The sequence below is a fragment of the Perognathus longimembris genome, chromosome 12 (assembly GCF_023159225.1).
Source record: "Perognathus longimembris pacificus isolate PPM17 chromosome 12, ASM2315922v1, whole genome shotgun sequence".
In the NCBI taxonomy this organism is placed as follows: domain Eukaryota; kingdom Metazoa; phylum Chordata; class Mammalia; order Rodentia; family Heteromyidae; genus Perognathus; species Perognathus longimembris.
Genome location: NC_063172.1, coordinates 3,685,721 through 3,701,905, shown reverse-complemented (window position 1 = coordinate 3,701,905; position 16,185 = coordinate 3,685,721). Strand labels below are relative to the sequence as shown.

The window sequence follows — 16,185 nt, the reverse complement described above, 5'->3', positions numbered from 1 at the left end:
GGCTGAGTGAATCATGAGACCATCGTCCGGAGTCGATGCTTGTGCCGATGACAGAGACCTTGTGGCCTTCCGGTGTTCCCTGCATCCAACCTGCCCCTTCGTGTATGAAAACGCCAGTTTTACTTCGCAAACGTCCTTTCATTTCATCTGTGCCTCTGCATGGGCGCCAAGCCCAGCCGCAGCTCTGCTTCCCTTCTGGGGAGGACCCTGTTCCCATCAGCCCACCTGCTGGCCCCCGGGCACCGGAAGCAATCTGGCTCCGGTGGACCTGTATCTCTGTGCGTCCAGCTTCTTGTCCTTCGAAGACTCACTCGGGACCCCCTTCTTTCTTCCGTGAGGCTGCCAGCTCCTAGCTCGGACCCTGGAGGGGAGTTAGGCAGCTTCTCACCCAGTTCCCAGCACAGGAGACTTGAGAGCAGCACAGGAGAAACGCTCTTCAGGAAACAACTATTCTGTGCATCCCTGAAGAATTGTCTCCATGCTAGTGCAGCACTTACTTAGTGAATGGTTATTCTGAGCCAACTACAGGCCCAGCACCTTTCCAATCATTTTGCTGGCATAATTCATTTGCTCCTTACCACAAACCTATGAGGCAAGTTACCGCCTGCTCTCCCTCATTTTATGTATGAAGGACCTACGAAACAAACTGACTAAAAACTACAACACTCAAGCAAGGTGGAAGAAGGCTATGAACACGCACAGCTCATACATGGCCCTACTTCCCACTGAACTGTGTTCTTCTAGGCTCAGTCAAATTTCTCTCTGCCCCCTTCAGCAACAAATGGAAAGGGTGACATTGATCAAGATGCACTGTACTCCAAAATTAACATGCTGAATTGAAATCCCTTACCATAGCTACTGAATAAAAATAAAGGATAGGAAAATGAAAATAAAACCTCTTACAATTGAAAAAAAGGCAAATTAATTGTTCATTTCCAACAAAGCAACTTAACTGATGAGTGTCATATCTATCACTAGATTCTGCTATTTCCTGGTTCTTTTGCAATACAACAGCCTTCATTGCCAGCAGAAGTGCTTTCTTTCTATATTCCCTCCAGAAATACCGGCAGGTAATGGAACGGGGAGGATGTTTGGATGGTTGCTGCAAAGATGGCTGTTAATGTCCTTCCCCATTACAGGAAGCGGTGGGATCCATTTCCTCTCCCCTTGAAGATGGGTTGGCCTTGACCCTAGTCTTGACCAATAGGATATAGATGACCTTGTGCCTGTGCCCCGCCTATCCTGTAAGTGACCTGGAACATTCTACATTTTGTCTGAGCTAGCATGGTAGCTGACCTACAGCGGGAGACACAGCTTACACTCCCTGTAGCCAGCGCAACCACCTGACGGGAGAAGTCAGATCTTTGAGTGAATTTACACTGGCCCCATCGCCGTTGTTTTAAACACCACGTTCTGGAGAGGTTTGTAATGTAGCAGTATCTACCCGAACACTATTTTTAAGTGGAAAATTCACCTTGAACAGCAAACTACAATGCTGTAGAGCCCTCGACCACAGAACAATCTCACTATAAATGACTGCTGGCCTTTGTGTTTGCCTTCTGTACTAAATAGCATGCTAATGGGAAAACCCGAGGGCATGGCATTTTTTATCACAATTATTCCTCTGTCAGAGTAGACCAGAAAAGAAAATAGTTTGGCCCTAAAATTGCACTTCATTTTTTTTAATGTATTTATCTTTCTGCGGCGCTATCTCAACTCTTCATTATTAGGAGCTGCCCTGGGTTCGGGCAGTGCTTAGACAGACACCCACAGTCCTCAAAGCTGGGGCTGCCAGTGCGGGAGAACGCTCCACGGGAACACGAACCCAACTCCTGATGCCCAAAGTGCCCAGGAAGAGGAAGGTGGAAAAGCCTAAAGATGGAGCTCATCAAGTCAACTGGTTGTTATTCCCCGCTGCCCTCCAGGTCTCTCCCTGCCCTGGGCTTCCGTCTTGACTCAAAGAACAGGGTTACGCTTGACCCCGTGCCACTCACAGGAAGAACTGCCGAGCCCTTATTTCATACCGGCTCCTCTTCTGGAGCATTCATTCTTACAATTGCTATCGAAGGTATTCTTATCATCTCTAAGACAAAGGTTCAAGACGCCGATTGCCCGCGTCATCATCACGCACAGCTCGTCCACACACTGTCCGAGTCTAGGTTCTCCACTCTCCCACAGTATGGACACCATGTAGGGCAAGCACAGGGTGGTAGGGAAGGAGGGAAGGAGCGGATTCCTGAGTCACCTGCACGTGCACTGCTTTAGGAGAAGAGACTGCCCTTATCCAGGTCTCACTTCCTGGTCTATTATCACCAGAAAAGCGGAGAGGAAACAAGGAGGCAGGGCGACGTGATGATACTTCACAGTGAGTCTGCTCAGTCGGGGGAGAAGCAGCATCTTTCTGTTCCTCACAGACGTGAAGGAGCCTATTCATCACCAGCCGGACCGTCCAATCTGTCCTCTTGTTGGTTTGAGGAGCTGACCACCCCCAAAGCGGTCTCCTACAAAGTGACTCTAAACAGACCGCCACCGCATGTACACTGCTGGCTTTTGAGGGTTTACTTACTCATGTTTTAATTCATCATCATCCCATTGCCAATTCCGAGTGAGTTCTATGAAATACAGCTCTGACCAGAATGGTTCCCTCTACTGCATTTGGTTTCTATAATATTCTTGGCCATCTTTGCTTTTACTACGACATAAAATGTTTGCAGCTCCTGCTTTTCACTTTCCCCTCATTCTTCTTAAGCATTTCTAGTCTACACAGTTCTCCCAAGTATGCTAATGCAACTCCATTATATGTCGACCGGCGAATTTTATGCCTATTTTTCTTATGCAGTCATTTCTACATTCGTGAGTCTTTTTTTTTTATTATTATTACAGACAGGAGTGCTAAAGCTCACTTAACACTCTGGTTCCCCTGGGTAGGGGCCTTGGTGTCTGTGGCAGTTCTCCTCATGCAGGAAGCTGGCTTTAGGACCCCACATTGTAACTAGAAAATGTGATACCTACTGCCTACTTCTTCAGCTGATAACCGAGGACTCCGTCACCACAGTTTTCTCCTTACCGGGAGCTGCTAGAAGCTGCTAGGTGCTGTGTCCCACCCATTCCTTCCCCGACTTGACGTCAACCAAGCCTTCCCAGACAGTTCTGTTTTCCCCTCAGGTACTGGCCATGGCTGCATGTGATTTTTCTTCTGCCCGGTCTCACTTTCAGTAATGTGTATATATGGTCACTGTCAACACTGGGTACCCATTCCCCTGAGTGGCAGTGATTCCCTAGGGGTTCCCGCATGCCTTCCTCTCCCCTCTGCCCTGGTACATGGTGGAAAGTAATGGTTTGCCTCCGGGACAAGCATTCCACCGCATCTTTCCGCTCACCTGTCTGCCCAACGATGGAAGCGCTCAGTCTGTGGGGAATCCTTGAGGACACCTTCAAGGTCACTCGGATCTGGTAATACCTAAGAAGAGATCAAAGGATAAAGAGCTGAAGATCTTGACTTCTCAGCGTTGACATCTATAAATATCCAAATGGAAAAGACATACATGGGAAGGTTCTAGCAAGCCTGGAAAGTCTTGGGGGCTGGGGGGGTGGGGGAGACAAAGAGAAAATGTATCTTATCAGCAGAGTCTGGGAGGGAAAGGAAGAGGCACAGTGGGAGGCAAGAACTTGAGGTCACCTGGAAGCACATGAGTGTGAAGAGGGTTGGGAGGGAGGGAAACGGAGGAAGGGAATGGGTGGGATCTCGTGACGGTCCATGACGAAGTGGGTTGCACAGTCCATTGTTACAGGAAACTTTGGGGCATAATAAGGGTGGAAAACAAGGAGCTGAGCTGCTTTCCTATTGTGTTGGACACACAGATAGCCATAATCACCCTTCCCTAAGACATGCAGGCGCGAAGCTGCCAGTCCTGGAAGAGCTACATGAGATACTTTCCACTTGTTTGTCTTATTTTTAGTAATCCACTCCTTTTTCCAAGTTGCAGCATTTTAGGACACTCTGCGGGCTCCCTGCTCTAGGGGGTGGGGGGGTGGGGGGGAACTCTCGTGGGTCTTCTTTTGCCGCAAGTGCAGATGCATCCTTTGAAGTCCTGTGCTTGGAATTAATGACCTTTTGCATAGAAGCCCTGGGGACCGCTTCCGGCATCCCAATTGTTCTCTCTTTCCGCTAATTCCAAACCTACTGTAAAAGGGAAAGTGAATAAAATGAGGTGACAGAAAGGAAAATGGACCGTGAACACATTCGTGTCGCCTGGCTCCCTGAGCTCATGGCTGGAGTTGGGGTGCTGGGTCATTGAATCAGGGACGGTGCGATTACTCCTGGAATGTCTGTTTGGTGGCTCTATGTCTATTTGGACGAGTATGTGTAGGCCAGGGGAGATATGGAGATGAAAGCTCCATTTATGACTATAGTTTGGGTGGTACTGTGAGCTCTGTGACTTTGAATAGATCAGGTAATTTTTCTGAACTTGTTTCTTATCTCTAAAATGAAGGGTTGCAAAAGCTACATACCTTTTTATTGTTATTATAAAAGGTGATGTACAGAGAGATTACAGTTATATAAGTCGGGAAAAGAGCGTATTTCTTACTGGTTAATAACATCCCTTTGCTTGCTTTCTACCAGTTTTTCCTTCCTACACCCAGCCTCAAGTCGTACAGTTCATTTTCTACCTGGTATCTCGTGAGCAGCACTGCTGCATTTGTCTGTAGCGGCTTTATCTGCAAGACCCCCACACTGAAACAGCCCAGACTCTCTCCAGTAAGTCAATAGTTAAGCAAGGAAGGAACACCACTGAACAATGTAGAAGAACGAGAACTCTGAGCATCTCATGATGCATGTTGATCAAAAGAAGTCCACTCCAAAAAGGTGGGTGATCACGTTAAACATGGCGTTCTCAATAAAACAAATGTATTAACATAGGGTATACAGAGTACAGGCCAGCAGTTGCTTAGGAGTGGCGAACAAGGTGGCAGCGGAGGGAGAGAGCGAGACCAGCATGCTGGTGGGGATTACCGCGGTCTGCTGCACCTTGACTGGCGCTAATACTGAACTTCAGCACCACAAGACATCACTCCGGTACGCCTTGGAGTTCATTTTTAAACCTGCCTGTGAATCTACATTGATCTCAAAATAATTTTTGAAATTAAAGCACCTTTTCTTGCTAAACAAGAAAATCTCAATGGTTGAATATACACACACACACACACATATATAAGTACACACACACACCTATATAAATACACACACACACACACACACACACACACACACACACACACACACACACACGGACCCATACCGGCATCCAGGCAATTAACACACCAAAATGTTTGAAGAAAATTCTAGGTTCTACTTAAGCTGGCTTTCTGCTCTCCATTTTTATAGAAGTACGGATGCAGAAATAGTACAGTACTGATATGGTATGATTATCTGGATTTAATCCTTATGGTGAGCTGTTAAGATGGGAAGCCAGGTGGGACTTTCAAGCGGGTATTAGAGCATGGGAGGAGGGGGCGGGCTTGGTCCTACTGAACAGATTAATCCGTTCTGGGATTTATGGATTAACAGGTCAATAGCTATCTTAAGAGGGGCTCTGCCTCTTTGGTGTACTCTCTCACCATGATGTTCCACACTGCCTCCAAATCCAGCCGTCCCCAGCAAGAAACATTCCCCAGATATGGCACCCGGCAAGGGACCTCCCAGTCCCCGAAACTAGGAGACATAACTTCTATTCTTTATAAATGACTCAGCCTCTGGTATTCTGTTGTAAACACAGAAAACAGACTAAGACAACCACCATTTGGAAATCCTACTGGAGGCAGTGTAACGAAATAACCATGGCATCCACATGGCTGAGAGAGAGAGAGAGAGAGAGAGAGAGAGAGAGAGAGAGAGAGAGAGAGAGAGAGAAAGAGAGTGGCCAGTGGAGGAAGGCCTTGCTGGGTCCACCCCAGAGCTAACCTGTAGGTGAGCACCACTGTGCAGAAACACTGACTCCATGCTGCTCGCTCTTTCTTCATTTCAGAGAACTAGAAGTCCGATTCTTTAAAATGGGAAGTGTTTTACTTCTTAATCAGTGACAAAAGCAGCAGCATCAATAGGAAAATCCAGTAGCCACAGTAACCATGGATGGACACAATATTTTCAATGTAGCAATGTGATAACAAGGTAAAATATGGTGGAGGAGTAAGTCTCCCTCCCCCCAGGGTAATACCTGTTCGACTGTTATTGATACAATTGCAAGATTCTCTCTTTACCAGTACATTTTTGAACTTCCATTATGAAAGGCACTGGCTTACATCCCATCCGCATCACAACCGATGGTCATACTCAAAAGGCAACTTCTCTTGAGCTCCTACCCCCCCCCCACCCTGCCTCAACATGTTAGCCACTGTCAGGGCCAAGTCATCACTTTCCAATCACGCCGTGCTTAGAGCTAGCTGCTGTGTTGAAGATTTATTACACATCTCTATGCAAGAACCTGTACCGGAAATATCTGTCTGTGCACTCTTAATCTCCTATACATCCTTTGTGGAAAACAGCACCATCTCCTGTGTTAACCGCGGAGGAAAATGTGTCATTAAAGATCTCTAACCCCTGGTCAAAGCCATGGAGCTCAGAAAGGACAACCAGGACATGAAGAGAAAAGCAAGTTCTTATTCTCCTTCTACAGGAGTTACCCTTCATTGTATAAGTTAGATCCTTCTCATAACTGATTTCACCACCACCACCACCACCACCACCACCCCCCGCCCAAACTGTGCCTTAAGAGCACTTGGTCCTACTAAATCTCATGTGAAGGAATCCATCACCCGACTTTGACACGTCCTACAGGCATCACCTTAAAGGAGTGAGTTTCAATTTGATTGATGCATTTGGCTCTTTCCCCACTAAATGAAATGCTTCGTCTATATTAGTATTTCTCTTTTGTTTCGTCTGAAGTCTCTACCAGGTCACAAATCCATAAACCACACATCCGTACATACTGCAGATGAAACTGTTTATCTTCTGCTGGACTATTTGGTGTGCCTCCTATAACTTCTATGTTAAAGATGAGAAAGTTAATGTTTACAGAAAAAAGAGATTTGTTCAAATTAACATCATAAATCATGTAAGCACATCTCTGAGACCAATGTTACTTATTGAATCTCATACGGATGCCTTCTAATCATCTTAGAACTACTTCTTTCTGGCCTGGGCTATTTAAATAAGATAACTGTGAAGGAAGTTCATTTAGCTCCAGCGTCTGGAGAATGAACAAATGGTGAAAGAAGATGATGCAAGCCAGGTGTGGTAGCTCCTGCCTGTAATCCTAGGTACTGGAGGAGGCTAAGATTGGGAAGATCATTGCTCTAGGTCAACTCAAGGTTAAGAGTTTGAAAGAACTTACCTCATCCAATAAATACCACATGTGGTCAGGTGAATCTGTTATCTCAACTAAGTGTGGAGCATAGAGAGGGGGCCCCAACCCCAACCCAGGCCACCTCAGGTAAAATGCAAGAACCTATATGAAAAACACGACAATAGAAAGGGCTTGGCATATGGCTCAAGTGGTAAAAGACCTGCCTAGCAAGCTTGAGGCCTGAGTTCAAATATCAGTATCGCCACAAAGAGAAAGGAGGAGGGGCAGGAGGAGGAGGAGGAGGAGGGAGAAGGACAAAAAGAAAACGGGTTGCAGGCAGTATAGAGAAAAGTTAAGATCATGAGGTGGGAAACTAAGCTGGTGTGCCTGAGCCGTCCACACGGACACAGGACTCTTCTTCTGGAAGTCATGATACAAATACCCATTCTTCCCTGATTCTTCCCCATCCACATGGCAGCAAACCACATGCTGTCCAGAACGCAACAGGCATCATACCTCTCCCCCAAGACGTCTAAGCCCTTAAATTCAGAACTTGTTACTACATCAGGCAAAAGACAACGCAGGCTGCAGATGGAAGTCGGGAAATAAATACCAAATAATTATTAAGACATACTCAGCACAATCACAAGGGCCCTTATCAGTGAAAATAGGAGACAAAAGAGAGAATGCGGTGCGAGGAGGATTCTACCAGCCACTGCTGGCTTTGACGCTAGGAGGGACCACCAGCCAAACAAAGTGACAGCATCCGGGAGCTGACACACGTTGGGGAAAGATTCTCCGTACATCCTCCACAGAAACGCAGCCCAAGTGGCATCCTGATATTAGCTCAGTGAGACATAGTTCAGATTTCCAACCTCCAGCATCCTTAGGTATGACATCCTCGTTGTTTAGACCACTAAAGTCGTCGACTTTTGTCAGTCTTCAGATTTCCTCACAACAAAACCAGTAGGAATGATGGGTTAACACTATCGAATTCATGGCCCAGAGATGTCTGTCTGTCCCAGTCACATCACTATTTGCTGCAGGGTGGACCATGCACAAAGCCAAAAAGCCATGGGTGGAAAACTTGGTCATGAACCTGTTGTGATACGGAGGAGAGGCTGTGAAAATGTTGGGAGGAAACTTTAGCCTAGTGAAAGGTAATTAGGTTAAGCGGTGTGTCAGTCCTTTCCTGGCTCTCTTTCCTTCCTATCCCCTCCTACCTTGAGGTCATCAGAGTTCCTGTAACACATAGACCTACCACCATGATACACTGAGCTCTCACGGTCCTGCCCCCAAACACATAGGCCTACCACCATGGTACACCCATGGTCCTGTCCCCACAGTTGGAAGCCAGGAACTAAAATAAACCTTTTCCTGTGGTAAGTACCTGTTTTATCTTAGGATCTTATCACAGCAGTGGGAAGCTGAGTGACATACTAGTTAGTGGAAATTTTTGATATTCAAATGCTGGACCATTTGAGTAGAACTACACTTAACTTTATGAAAGTTAGATCTAGTTTCTTTAAACCCCATAAGCTTATTGTGCTTTTCTTTGATCATGAGGATTTCAATTATACTTTTGATCTGAGCACTAATTTGTTTAATATTAAGATGGTGCCATGTATTTGCCTATTTTCTCCAAGGCACCTTGAGAATAGAAATGCTGTCTCTTCCTTTTTTGGTATAAGGCTCCAGCAGCTGCACAAAGAGGGGAAAGCATCTAAGCATCTGTTCTCAGCCGATTATAGAAATTTTCATTACCACCAGCTGCTGAAGGGACAAGCCACGCTCTGCTCTGCTCTGTGTCCCCAGCAGCTTGCATAGGTTTGGCAGAGGGGTTAGCATCCAATAAATGCCATATGGATGGATGGATGTCCCAATAACATAGATTTCTTCAATAGACTACAGTGCTATACAATCCATTCCCCTTGTGTACATTCCTGGGACTGACTCAGAATCCATACACCATTTTCATAAAACTCATAAAGCCAGAAGCAGTAGCCTGTGATGAGAACTCAGACATCTATGACATTTTGTCTTCATCACTTTCATTCCAGTATATTACAAAACAATTTCTCTGACCCAGAGACATTTGACATGACCCAAAATATAAATTACTGTGATGAAAAGGTCAAAAACTAACACATAAACAAGCTTAAGCTACTAACTTTCTTCTTTAATCCTTTCTGTCTTCTATGTTTAGGAAATCCGTACCTGTACCAGCCTCCTAGATTCAGAGTGAGGAATTGACAAACAGAAAAGCTTAAATTGAACATTATCCTAAGTGATCCCTGACTCTGTCCCTCAAGGAAAATGATCCTCCCATCCTTGATCATCATGGTCAGGGAATCTTAAGTCTAAACAATCGTCTTTTTTTACTGTTTACAAACGTCAAGTAGCATTTTACCTGAGTTCTCAAATCTACAGAGACTCAGAGTGGAAAGAGTATTTATCAATCTTACCTTGATAGCCAACACTCTCTAAAGCATCCGTCTCTAAACTCATCCCTGGACCATCTCAGATCAACACTGATGTCTCCTTGTGTGATGGTAAGTATTACAATGTGCATTGTTTCCATGAGATAAAATAGAGTAAATCATTTCCCCAAGCTTTTGAAACTTGTAAAATTCAGAACCGAGACAAAAATGGAGGAAATCTGGTTGTTTTTTTTTTTTAGAGTGTGCTCTTAACCACTACACTGTGCAGCCTACTAGAAGAGAAGAACTAAAGAGATGAAGATCTTGTTTGTATTTACAAGGAAACTGTAAAGAAAATTAAGACCTGTTTTCACAGTGACCCCACTGGTGAGTGAGTCAAGACAAAGGATGCAAATCTACAGGCGTGTGAGGTGCTTCTATGACATGGGGCCAAGTTTTGTATCCTTGGTTTACTGGTGAAAGGAGCTTTCATTTTTCTCTCTGCCTTTGCTTCCCTTGTTTTAGAAGACAAGTTACCTTCCTGAGTTGTCCTCCAATCCACATTACTTACTTATGTGAGAAGGATTATTCACAGGCACGATACACTCCTACGAATCATTCTTACTTAGGAACCTAGGGAATTCTGCATCTGGCCATGGTATAGAAATAGAAGCTGAAATTACATTCTACCATCTTGAGCAACTAAGTAACAACTGGACAAAATCAATGAAACACGAGATGTTAAGATGCTAGTCAGTGGGGAGAGGAGGGACTGTGACCCCCGAGCGCCGAGACCTGGGAGAGATGAGCCTTGTTGTCCCAGCGTGGTTTAGTGTCCTGGAGGCATGGCGGGGGAGCAGGGGATGGCACAGGGCTGAAGCGAAGGAGACCACTTGTGAGTTCAAAGAGGCAAAGGCGGCTACAATGTGAAGACCGATAGGCCAGAGAACCAGACCCGGAGAAAGGCAGCGTCTCGAAAGGGCTGAATCACCTCTGGAACTCGGTAGCCAATACAATGAATTCTCCACTTTTTTAACGGGCCGATTGACCGTGACTGGGGGAGGGAACTAGAACGGTGATGGCATAAACTCAGAGGTTAAAAATAAAAGAACAACAACCGTCTCCAATATGCCCCTCAAGAGATACAAAGGCAATTCGGCATTCAAAGCCTGTAGCGTGCTCTAAATCTAAATTTAGAGATCTACCAGCGCTAGCCTCCACCAGGACCACAGGTTTTACCCACACTGGAAATCCTCCTGGGGCCCTGGCTTCCTCATCTTCCTTTATTCTCAAGACAATTGCATCGGCACAGCCTTGCTCTCATCACACCATGGGGCTGCCTGCCACTGTTGCTAATATTAGCCTTATTCTGTGTATTGATCCTGGCTCCGTATTGACTGACATTAATCCTTGGGCCAGCTTGATTCTCCACCACTTATGTGCACTACCGATTGAATGCATGCAACTGCTCTTGGAGCTAGGTACCATGGTTACATGATTTCACACACTGGACGATGGGAGCAGAAGAATAGGAAATAACGCGTACCAAACAGGTGACAGGGTAGCATTTCAAAGGGCCTAACTTCGAAGCATGTACTGTCAGAAACTGTATTGACTAGAGGAGGCTCTAGAGACCACAGGCTCCCCTTCCCCTTAGATTAAAATTGAAATTTAAGTGCTGTAGCTAAAATCACAGCAAGTAGTGGGAACTCTAAGTTGCAGGCACTTAATAAACATTTATCCAATCAAGCTGTTTTTAAACTGAGTGTCTCCAGAAACCTATTCACGCAGCCATTACACTGAAGTGGCTTCTCCCTCAGCAGGCACTGAATTTTGGTTGGGCACAATTTCACATCCTTCGAATGGGAGTTGATATCTTGAAATTGACCATAGAAGGAAGACTTCCAGCATGGGGTCTAACACACGCTACACGTTTATTTTCTTGAACAGCTAATTTTTAAACATATCTCAGCACGCCACTGCTTCCTCCATCCTCCGTGATCACCGGAGAATGACTTTCTAAACTGAAAGAAACCCCAAAGTCCAATCTGGAACAATTCTAAGAGAAGAATCACTGCCTGGACCTGAAGAATACACTTTATGGTGCTGAGAAATTTCGATGAACAACCTAAGTGAGGCACCTGGCAAGATTTTCTCCACAAGCTGGGTGGAAGAATTCCTGTCGCAAAGGGTTGCCTTTTGTCCATACTTATGCACTTCTGAACAGAATAACTGGGACTTTCCCCTCTGTCTCCTTTCCCCACTCATATTAAATCAAAACAAAGCCAAAGCAAAGATGTTTCCCCTGGCCACTTGAGACTAAACTATGAAGTCTGGGTATTTTTGTTTGCAAATGGGCTGTTACATTTTGGGGTTGGTCTAGAAATCGAAATAGCTGTGCAGAGTAAAACCGGCTTTCAGAAGTGGTAGTTATTATTATTGCTAGTTTTGCCTTTGCATAGCAACTCCTAATACAATCAGAAACAAATGTCTGCATTTACCAAAGAGACTCTGCAAGGAACTTCAACCAGAACCCCAACTCGCTTCGCTGAAGTGTCTGCAGACAGAAGTAGGAGGTTGCTGAGCTCCTGGAGAATGGAGACGCCTCTGAAGCCTTCCTGTCTCTGCTGCTTTTATTCTCAATCGGTGGGGGACCTGTTGTTCCCTCTGAGGAGTCACCCCACATGGGGATTCTAATTTGCATGAGTGGCCACCGTGCCAATGCTGCTCAAAAAGTGCCAGGTGCTGTGTCACCCAGAGAGGCCCCATTGGCAGGTAATAAGGAAAGCTCCTCCACCAAGATGTTCACATAAGAGCCACCAGCTCTTTCCTTCCCCTGAGAGGCCCAGCTGATTTACTCCACCCTCGTGACGCTTGATTAAATGAGCCTTCCTTGAAAGCCAGCCTTCAAGCAACACGCACAGCTTGACATGACATAGGTAATTTAAACACTTCAGACCAGAAAAATCTGCTGTGCAAACTCACCCCGTGCCAGGGGACTCTGCAGAGTGGACTTATCCAACTGGCAAGACCGGGACCCACCGCGGGCTTCAGGCAGTCAAGGGGGGAGGTGAGCAGCACAGCGCATGTATTTGTCTTTCACGAAAAGCATGAAATGAAAGCACAAGCTGGCTCCCCAGCCCTCCGGCTCTTTGGCCTCAGACAGGTCTTGTGTTAAATGCAGCATTTGTCACTTACTGATGGTTCCTGACCTCGTGCAACTCGTTTTGCCTTTCTAAGCACTGGGTTTCCCACCTCAGTAATCAATTGGAGTGAGAAAGGAATGTAATACAACGCATTTGACACCTGGAATGGTGCAGGAGACACTGTAAACACCAACTCCCTTCAAAACAGCGATCATCGCCATTAGTGTAAACGTTACCTAGTCTAATGCTGCCCTTCAGAGGACGAGAAAAGAGGAAGATGGTCCTTCAAGATTTCCATTGTCCATGCTAGTGTCAACGGCTGCTGATCTTGGCCCCACAGTCCATTCCACGTAAACAACGTACATGGTCCTGACTAAATACTGGGATGTTCTACAAATTGATATTAAGTAGTAGCAAAAGTCCTTCTACCTTCTCCTGTGGCTTTTAGATCGCCTAAACTGTGGTTGTCAAACAAGCGAATCAGAGCTGGAATAATGGAAGCCACCAAAGCATGTCAAAGTTAGCCTGGGTCCCGTCAACTTGGGTCAAGCCAACTTCCAAATCACTGTTGCAAGTCAACCTGAAGCACTGCACTCGGTATATTCTAGGTGTTTCATATGCGTAGGCATGGTCACCTTCTTTCTCTTTATTTTAGTGTGTGTGTGTGTGTGTGTGTGTGTGCGTGTGTGTGCTGGTACTGGGCTTGAACTCAGGGCCTCATGTTCTTGCTTCCTTTTTTCACTCAAAACTGGTGCTGTACCCCTGGAGCCACACCTCCATTACGGAGTGTTTGTTCATTGGAAATAAGAGTCTCGTGGACTTTTCTGCCCAGGTTGGTTTTGAACTACAATCCACAGATTTCAGCCTGCTGAGGAGCTTGGAGTACAGGCGTGAGGCACCGGTACTGAGCTAGGTGGTCGCAACCTATCTAGGCGGTATTTACTTTACCAAGGTAGTCATCGCTCCATCTAATAGTCTCATGTCAAACATGAAGTTCAAGGGCTGGGAATGTGGCCCAGTGGTAGAGAGCTTTCCTCGTATACATGAAGCCCTGGGTTCGATTCCTCAGCACCACGTATATTAAAAAAAAAGGCCAGAGGTGGCGCTGTGGCTCAAGTGGTAGAGTGCTAGCCTTGACAGTGCTGAGACCCTGAGTTCAAGCTCCAGGACTGGCAAAAAAAAAGAAAAACTATGAAGTTCAAAAACCAAACAAAAAGTGCCTTCTTCATAGGGCCAGAGCATATAAAAATTGCTGTCAGGTGCTGGTGGTGACTCATGCCAGAAATCCTAGCTACTGGAGAAACTGAGATCTGCAGGATCACAGTTTGAGGCTAGACAAGTCAAAAAAAAAAAAAAAAAAAAAAGAAGTCTGCTAGATTCTGTCTCCAAAATAACCAAGCCAAAAAAAAAAAACCAGCACCTGGCTGGAAACGTGGCTAATGCGGTACAGTGCCAGCAGAACTAAACAAGCTAAGCACGTGTGAGGCCCTGAGTTCAAACTCTGGTACGAGTAAACAGGAACAACAACAAAAAAGACGACTTACATAAGACTTCAAAGTCACAAAAAAAGTCTTGAAAACTGGAGTCGATTTGTGCATAATAGCAATCAACTGGAATGACAGAAAGGTTCGGCGGTGACTAAAAATAGGATAATGAGAACCAACACTGAAAAGCCACACCAATTAGAGTATCGGGGGGCCACCGGGAGCTCCCGTCCTCGTCACTCACACTTTGACCAATGCCAGGGACAAGGCACCAAGGCAACTGCTGATGGAAGCATGATTAAGAAAAAACAAAAAACATCCTTGCCCTTGAGGAGACCACAGCCTGGCGGCGAAAAGAACTAATATCCCAACTATTAACGGCTGTCAGAAGAAGCCGATCGGAGCTTCCAGACCCCTGAGATGAAGAGCAAGGCGAAGCAGATTGGGAAGCGAGGTGTCAGTAAGGGGCAGGGTTTGCCCAAACCCGGAGTGAACGTCAAGCTGGAAGGGTCCACAAGGTTGCAGGATGGTGCCTTTGGAAAAGCAGCTATGCCGGGAATGGCAGTCTTGGTGACTGCTTCGCCTCAGTCCATGAAAGACGAGTCTAAGAGCACACCCATGTCGTGCGGCCGAACAGGGGGCATGGTCAGGAGGACCTTGGAGCAGGCCAGCCTGGGAAAGGAATCTGAGACCCTATTTTCAAAAAGTACTGGAAACCAAAATGGCTACAGATGTGGCTCAGGTGGTTAGAATGCCTACCTGGCAAGCACAAGGCCCCGAGTTCAAACCCAGGCACTGTTGGAGAAAGAAAAACGGGACAGAGAACATAAACGACACAGTGTGAGCCAAAGACAAAAAGAAAAAACGTCAAGGTCAGTGAAGACCATACAGTGGCTGGAGCATCAAATGGTATCTTCAGTGTCCCCGCTTTTCCCGAGGGCTTCATTAAAGCGCTGTTCTCAGCAGAGCAAGACCGGGGCTGTGTCAGTTCTCTCCTCCCCAGGGAGCATCGGGGTGAGAACAGAACTCGGGCTTTGGCGCAGGGACGATGGCTGTGACGCTCTGGAACCAAACCGTGTACGCGTTGCAAATTCCTGCGCCCGGGTTCACCCGAGTGACTTGGGGTTTGACGCCGATGCAGCCCGCACGGCGGCCGGGCGGACTTAGCCAGGCTGGGGAGGCGGAGGCGACGGTAAAGGGGGCAGCACCGCGGGGCTGGGGGGAGGGGGATGAGGAGGCACGGGGCTGGAGCGCGTCTGGGATGCTGGGCCTCCCAGGAAGGCAGGATGAGAAATGAGCAAGCACGAATGGGAATTTCTTTTCCAAACACCCGTACGAGCATTTGTTATGGCATAGGGGGCTCATGCCACCTCCTACCCTAGCATTAAGTATGCATGGCAGCCAGGGAGACGGTTTTTCATGTAAGTGCGTGTAAACAAGCAGACACAAATCGTAAGACGAGTGTCGTGCAACGGGTTTAGCACAGCCTATAGTATACTGCAGTAATCATTAGCTGCATTGATATTTCTAGCGTAATTATGATTAATGGAAGTCATGGTGACGTGGGGCCATTGGGGTCTGCTTCTGCCACCAACTATGTCTGTGACTTCTCAAAGAGGAATAATAACATTTGTCTTTCCTAGTACATAAATGAGGTCGTGTAGATCAAGCATAGGCATCTGGCGGACATACAAGATCCCTGGAATACCCCTTACAATGAGAGGTCATCTTCTAATGTGCTTCTTTTCTAAAAATCACACACATATCTTCAGGCACAAGGTATCTAGATCAC

At 46.3% G+C, this 16,185-nt stretch overlaps 1 protein-coding gene across 1 annotated transcript in view; it reads right to left on the bottom strand.

The window, feature by feature from the left end:
- The window catches only part of Fam135b (family with sequence similarity 135 member B), a 124,111-nt gene that overhangs the window by 85,309 nt on the left and 22,617 nt on the right, over positions 1 to 16,185 (bottom strand). Inside the window, exon 2 of the mRNA XM_048359258.1 lies at positions 3,381 to 3,460. Within this exon, the coding sequence (XP_048215215.1) occupies positions 3,381 to 3,460 (80 nt within the window). The remainder of the gene's footprint in view (positions 1 to 3,380; positions 3,461 to 16,185) is intronic.